The sequence below is a fragment of the Grampus griseus genome, assembly GCF_964374135.1.
Source record: "Grampus griseus genome assembly, chromosome: 9".
NCBI classification, from domain to species: domain Eukaryota; kingdom Metazoa; phylum Chordata; class Mammalia; order Artiodactyla; family Delphinidae; genus Grampus; species Grampus griseus.
The window spans coordinates 12,291,870-12,299,079 of NC_139003.1; the positions used below are offsets into that span (position 1 = coordinate 12,291,870).

The 7,210-nt window shown below is 42.2% G+C and overlaps 1 protein-coding gene across 1 annotated transcript; it reads left to right on the top strand.

The window, feature by feature from the left end:
- Nucleotides 1-3,010: 3,010 nt before the first annotated feature.
- Nucleotides 3,011-4,012, top strand: TAS2R38 (taste 2 receptor member 38; the record flags this gene model as incomplete). Its single annotated transcript, XM_082662404.1, is given in 3 exon segments — nucleotides 3,011-3,548; nucleotides 3,551-3,743; nucleotides 3,745-4,012. Coding segments are annotated over 3 exon segments (999 nt in total).
- Between the last annotated feature and the right edge of the window lie 3,198 nt (nucleotides 4,013-7,210).

A 7,210-nucleotide genomic window follows, 5' to 3' on the forward strand; every position in this document is an offset into this window, starting at 1 on the left:
TGCACAGGCACACAGGGGAGGACCCGGAGTTAAACCAAATACGGACTCAGAGCCAGGCAAAGCGAGATGATTGGCCAGAGGAAACCCAGAAGAAATGCCCACATAAGTGATTCAAACCACCACGGAGGCGCGACTCTCTCTCTGAGCCAGCCCGTGTGCGCCTATTCACAGGTACTTTTTTCCTCCTAATAAACACTTTACTTGTTTCACTACTTTCCATTTCTTTGCTGAAATTTATTTCTACAAAGCAGACAAGCCAGGGACTTCTCACTGGCCACCGGCCCTCATGGTCTAGTGGCTAGGATTCAGCGCTCTCACTGCTGTGGCCTGACTTCAATCTCTGGTCAGGGAACTGAGACCTTGCTTCAAGCCACTGCAGGCCAAGGCCACCCAAGATCACCTCCATAACTGTCTAACCACAGGGTAAGAACTGAAGCCAGTCCCTAGGTAGGAATGGGGGCAGGTGCCAGACGAGAAGAAGCCAATCATGGATCACTTTATATTATAATTCTCACAGAAGTGAAAGAAACAGTCTTGGTCAGGAGCCCAGCCCCTCCAGTCTCACCTGCTACAAGGCAGCACTGGCCTCGTCTCACCCATCAGAGCACAGGGCTTCTTCCTACCCTGGCACCTTCCTGGGGGCAATATCCTCCATCGTCACCATGGCCCTACTTCAGAACAACACCATCCCAGTCATCTGTTTCCTGTCAGCTGTCTGTCCCGTTAACATTAAATTGTTTCTTTCAGTTACCTCTCTTATCTCAAGTCGTTTACCTTACTTTCCCATCTAAATTAAAATGATCTCTCTCCCTGAGGAATACACGCTTTCACGTATAAACTGCCATTTCTTCACAATTCCTGTTGTCTTGGCTTCCTTTCTCAAGGCCTCATGGGACTTCCCTGCTGTCTCTCCCCCTCCACCCCTTTGCTTTGCATCTAGATAATTAAGTAGGTGAGGGAGAGTGAGGTTGCAGGGACTGAGGAATCTCAGCTCAGTGATGTTCAAACAGGAAGCTCACTTTGTTCTCAGAAATGTACATACTTTCTTACAATAGCCAAGATATGAAAGCAACCTAAGTGCCCATCAACACATGAATGGATAAAGAAGATGTGATGTGTGTGTGTGTGTATATATATATATATAGAGAGAGAGTGTGTGTGTGAAATACTACTCAGACATAAAAAAAGAATGAAATTTTGCAATTTGCAACAACATAGATGGACCTGGAGAGTATTCTGCTTAGCGAAATAAGTCAGAGAACAACAAATATTGTATGTTTTCACTTACATGTGAAACCTATATATATTTGGTGAGAACATTTAAGTTTTACTCTCTAAGCAAATTTTATTAATACAATTCAATGTTATACATTGTATGTTATACACTGGATCCTCAGACTTTATTTGTACCCTTTTACCAACCTCTCCTTATTTCTCCCACCTCCCAACCATTGGCAATCACTGTTTTACTCTTTGTTTCTATGTTTGACTCTTTTTCTCGTATTCCACATACAGTAGAAGTGATACCACGCACTATTTGTCTTTCTCTGTCCGGCTTATTTCACTTCGCACAATGTCCTCATGGTCCATCCATGTTGTCGCAAATCACAGGACTCCCTTTTTCTCATGCCTGAATAATATTCCACCGTATCCATTCATCCATTAACGGACCCTTGGGTTGTTGCCGTATCTTGGCTATTGTGAATAATGCTGCAACGAACATGGCAATGAGGACATATCTTTGAGATCCTTTTGCATTCCCTTTGGATATATACCCAGAAGAGGAACTGCTGGATCATATGATAGTTCTATAACTAGCATTTATTGATTGGACGTCATGTGCCAAGCATAATCCCAGTCATGTTACATGTGTCAATTCGGGTCATCCTCCCAACCCTCTGAGGTAGCCATTATTTTGTTCGTCATCTCTATTTCATATGAGATGAGCGAAGAGGGTTCAATAACTTGCCAAGTTCTCACAGAGAGGAAGCAGCAGAGCCAGGCCTTGACCTGAAAGAGCCTGGCTCTAGAGCCCACACTCTGAACACAGAGCGCCCTTCAGAGGAGGACATCTGAGAAGGGACAGAGGCTCTGATTATGTACACAGGACCCTCTAGGCCACTGTGAAAACTTGGCTGATACGGTGAAGGAGATGGGGGGCCCTGAAAGGTTTGAACAGAGCAATGACATGATCTTAGTTATATGTTAACAGGATCGCTATTGCTGCTTTGTAGAAAGTGGGGTATGGGAGGGAGGGTGGGAAGCAGACAGAGCAGTTGTAAGGCTTCGGCAATGATCCAGGCCAGATACTCACCCCCTACCCCTTCATAGCAAGATGCTGGCCTTGTTCATGTTAATACTCCTCTTGCCAAGCACAGTATCTGGCATAATAATGATGGTTGAATGAAATCTTTGGCAATGGCAGTCATACTAGTCATACAGGGGAGGAACCATGCACTTGTCCATATTAAAAACATAGTCTATGATCAGTCACCCTCAGGGGTGATAGAAGGCATGCAAATGGAGAGAGGCACCATCTCAAAGCCTAGTTCACAGAGAATATATGCTTTGTCTGCTGCCAGTTTCCTTAAAACCCATAAGCAAATCCTGCTCTCCTCTCCACTCATGTGGGTCCAGATGGGCATGCAAAACTGGGCTTGGGAAATCAAGACCTTGTCTTATTTGCATCCCTCATGCCAGGCCATGGTCCTCTGGGAAGGCTGTTGTTACAGAAACACTTGGGTTTATTCAAAGCTTCTGCATCACCCAAGAGGTAGAACCATCACTCTTCTACTCTTATGATGAGCCTTTGTGTGTATCCAAGAGATATTCTAAAGCAACAATATCCCTCTAAGTTTACTGTCAGAACGTTTTATGCACTCACTCTGGGATAGCTCTAGAGCAAGAGCTGGATGTCTTGTAAAGGAAAGGTCGTGGCTCAGAATGTACACTTACCCTTCTCTGCAGGGCGGTGTTTGAGTCTTAGATTAGCCAAGTAAGAAGAGACATCATGGTGACTCTGACTGCCACTGTAACTGTGCCCTATGAAGTCAGGAATGCATTTCTGTTCTTTTCAGTCCTGGAGTTTGCAGTAGGGATCCTGGTCAATGCCTTCATTTTCTTGATGAATTTTTGGGTCGTGGTGAGGAGGTGGCCACTGAGCAATTGTGATCTTGTCCTGCTGAATCTCAGCCTCACCTGGCTTTTCCTGCACGGGCTGCTCTTTCTGGATGCCATCCAGCTTACCCACTTCCAGTGGATAAAAGACCCGCTGGGCCTCTGCTACCAGACCATCCTCATGCTCTGGATGCTCGTAAATCAAGCTGGCCTCTGGCTCACCACTTGCCTTAGTCTCCTCTACTGCTCCAGGACTGTCCATTTCTTTCACACCTTCCTCCTCCGCTTGGCAAGCTGGATCTCCAGGAAGATCCCCCAGATGCTCCTGGGTGCTACTTTTTCCTCCTGTGTCTGCACTGTTCTCTATTTGTGGGACTTTTTCAATAGATCTCACTTCTCAGTTGCAACCATGCTACTCATGAATAACAATACTCAATTGAGAAACTGAGAAAACTCAATTTCTATCATTCCTTCCTCTTCTGCAGCCTGGGGTCCACCCCTTCTTTCTTGCTTTTTCTGGTTTCTTCTGGGGTGCTGATTGTCTCCCTGGGGAGGCACATGAGGACAAGGAGGGCCAAAACCAGAGACTCTCGGGACCCCAGCCTGGAGGCCCACATCAAAGCACTCGGGTCTCGTCTCTTTCTTCTACCTGTATATGGTATCCTTCTGCGCTGGCTTCATCTCGGTGCCTTTGCTGATGCTGTGGCACAACAAGATCGGGGTCATGGTCTGTGCAGGGATACCGGCAGCCTGCCCCTCGGGGCACACAGTCATCCTGATCTCAGGCAATGCCAAGCTGAAGAGAGCCGTGGAGACCATTCTGCTCCGGGCTCAGAGCAGCCTAAAGGTAAGGGCGGACCGCAAGGCAGATCCCAGGATGCCAGATCTATGTTGAGAGTGGACACGAAACGGGCTCTTCATAACTATGCCTCTGATTGTTCATAAAGCCTTCAGAAACCGATTCCAATTTCTTTTCTAAAGTATAACTCCAAGTCTCTCTACTTTTCATCCATGATCCCACCCACAGTAGAATAAAATAATTAAAGCTCTACACATGGCCTAGGCAAGTATAATGGCATTGGTTGTCTAGGTGTGTCTTGATAAAATGAACAAAATGGAGAAGTGAAGTGCTCAGTGTAAATTCTTTGTATACTATAGCTTACTAGTGCTTGATATGAGCCAAACCATGAGAAATCACCTCTTACGAAATGATATCTAAATCCCAAGATAGCATGGTTGGTTTTTCACATGACTGCTATTTCTTAACATGAGTGCTAGTGGGACTTCCCCGGTGGTCCAGTGGTTAAGACTCCGCGCTCCCAAAGCAGGGGCCCTGGATTCGATCCCTGGTCAGGGAACTAGATCCCGCAAGCCGCAACTAAGATCTGGCACAGCCAAATAAATAAATATTAAAAAAAAAAATAGGTGCTAGCATATAATATTTAAACATATTCACTACTATGGCAATTATATTATCCTCCTCAAGCTCCACAATATTCATGGAAACACAGATATGAAAAGACAAACTTGGAAGAAAAAGGTGTCATCACTTCAGCTTCAAGAGGTACTACATGAAAACGCCTACAGGAACCAGAGGATGGGTCATTTTGCCTGAAAATGCACTGATTCAGAAATGTACATTCACCTGCTTTAGAGTGGGAGAAAAAGACGGGTAGATACTTGCTCAGTGGGTGCCTGTGTGTGTCTCCTGGCTCTACTCCACTTGCTCATGAGGACAGTGCTTTGCCTGGTGCCAAGCACCGGTCAGTCTAGTTGGGGAACCTACCAAAATAGCCTCGCTAAAAGGCCTATTTGTGGAGACCGGCATTCTCTGCCTGCCTGCCAGGAATCTAGCCGGGAAGGCTTTCCTCAAATCACATCCTAAATGGCTCAGCAGAGAGAAAGGTATACCAGACATAGATCTTTATGGGCTTCAAACCAGCCCAGCCTGGTTCTGCCAGCTGTGGGTGCTGCCGAGTACTGCTTCCTCCTCCCAGGACCTGTTCTGGATAACTCCACTCCCTCCTCTCAGTTTTCCCAAATTACCCTTTTTGCCACCTCCAATGGCTGCAAAATTTGTGCCTTCATCTGGTTTCCTTTCCTTGGTGGACACCAAAGTTGTCCTAGGTTTTCCTCAAAGACAGTGGTCTCCCTACTCTTGGCTTCACATTAAAATTGCCCGGGGAGCTTTTAAAATCTCGATGCCCAGGCCATTAGGAGTGGAATTACTGTGTCATAAAGTTGATGTACATTTAGCTTTACAAGAAACTGCTAGAGTTTTCCAGAGCGATTCTAGCATTTCATGCTCCCATCAACAGTGTAGGAGAGTTGTTCTACATTTTCACCACATTTGGTATTGTCAGTCTTTTTTAATCTGGGCCATTCTAGTGGAGGTGAATGGTATCTCGATCTCGTTGTGGTTTTAATTTGCATTTCCCTGACAACTAGTAATATGGAGCACCTTTTCATGTGGTCCATGGCCATTTGAACACCTTCTATTATAAAGCTACTATTTGACTTGTTTGCCCCTTTTTTTAATATTCAGTTGTCTTTTTATTATTTCTTTGTAGAATTTTATTGATCTGCAGCATTTGTGTGTATATTCTTAAAATATATATATATATATATATAAAATATTCAGCCTGTAAAAAACTAAAAATAGAGTTACCATATGATCCAGCAATCCCACTCCCAGACATATATCCAGAAAAGATGAAAACTCTAATTCAAAAAGATACACGAACCCCAATGTTCACAGCAGCACTATTTACAATAGCCAAGACATGGAAGCAACCTAAATGTCCACTGACAGACGAATGGATAAATAAGATGTGGTATATATATAATACAATGGAATATTACTCAGTCATAAGAAAGAATCCATTTCCAGCAACATGGACTGACCTAGAGATTATCATACTAAGTGAAGTAAGTCAGAAAGGTAAGACAAATATCATATGATATCACTTATATGTGGAATCTTAAAAAATGATACAAATGAACTTATTTACAAAGCAGAACAGACTCACAGACATAGAAAACAAACTTATGGTTACCAAAGGGGAAAGGGGGCAGGGAGGGATAAATTAGGAGTCTGGGATTAGCAAATACAAACTACTACATATAAAATAGATAAACAACAAGGCCCTACTATAGTATAGCACAGAGAACTATATTCAATATCTTGTAATAAACTACAATGGAAAAAAATATTTAGTCTAACAATCTATGAACAGGATATAGCTCTTCATTTATTTGTCTATAATTTCTCTCAGCAATATTTTATAGTTTTTAGTGTAGAGGTCTTGCATGTCTTTTGATTAAATTATCCCTAGGTATTTAATATTTTATAATGTTACATACAGTAATGTTAAATGGGGTATTTAAATTTTCATATTTCAATTATTTGCTGCTAGTTTATAAAATTTTTGTACATTAACCATGTATCTTGTCACTTTCCTAAATGAATTTAATAGTGCCAATAGTTTTTTGTAGGTTCTTTGAAATTTCATACTGAAACAATCATGCCATCAGCAAATAAGAGAACTTATATCTCCCTTCTCAATCTTTATGGCCTTTATTTAACTAATTTCACTGGCTGGAACCATCAGTACAATCTTGATTAGAAGTAATGTGAGTATACATTCTGCCTCTTTCCTGATCTTACAAAGAAAACATTATTTCATCATTGAGTATAATATCAGCTGTAGATCTCTTATAGATCTCCTTTATCAGATTAAGAAAGGCCATTTTTATTGCTAGTATGCTAAGAATTTTTATCAATGGAGGTTGAATTTATTGAAACGAGGGAATGGTTTCTCTCCTCTATTTTGTTAACACAGTGATTTATATTGAAAAAATTTTGCATGTTAAATCAGTCTTGCATTCCTGGGATAAGTCCCAATTAGTCATAATGTATTATTTTTATATGTTGCTCTATTTGACTTGCTAACATATTGTTAAGAATCTTTGCATCTATCTTAGTATGTACTATTAACAACTTTTATTCTTGGTAGACTATATTTGTTACTTGCCCTTTCAAAGAGAATCTGTGGGTTATAAACTTTATGAATCCTCTATGTCTAAAATTGTT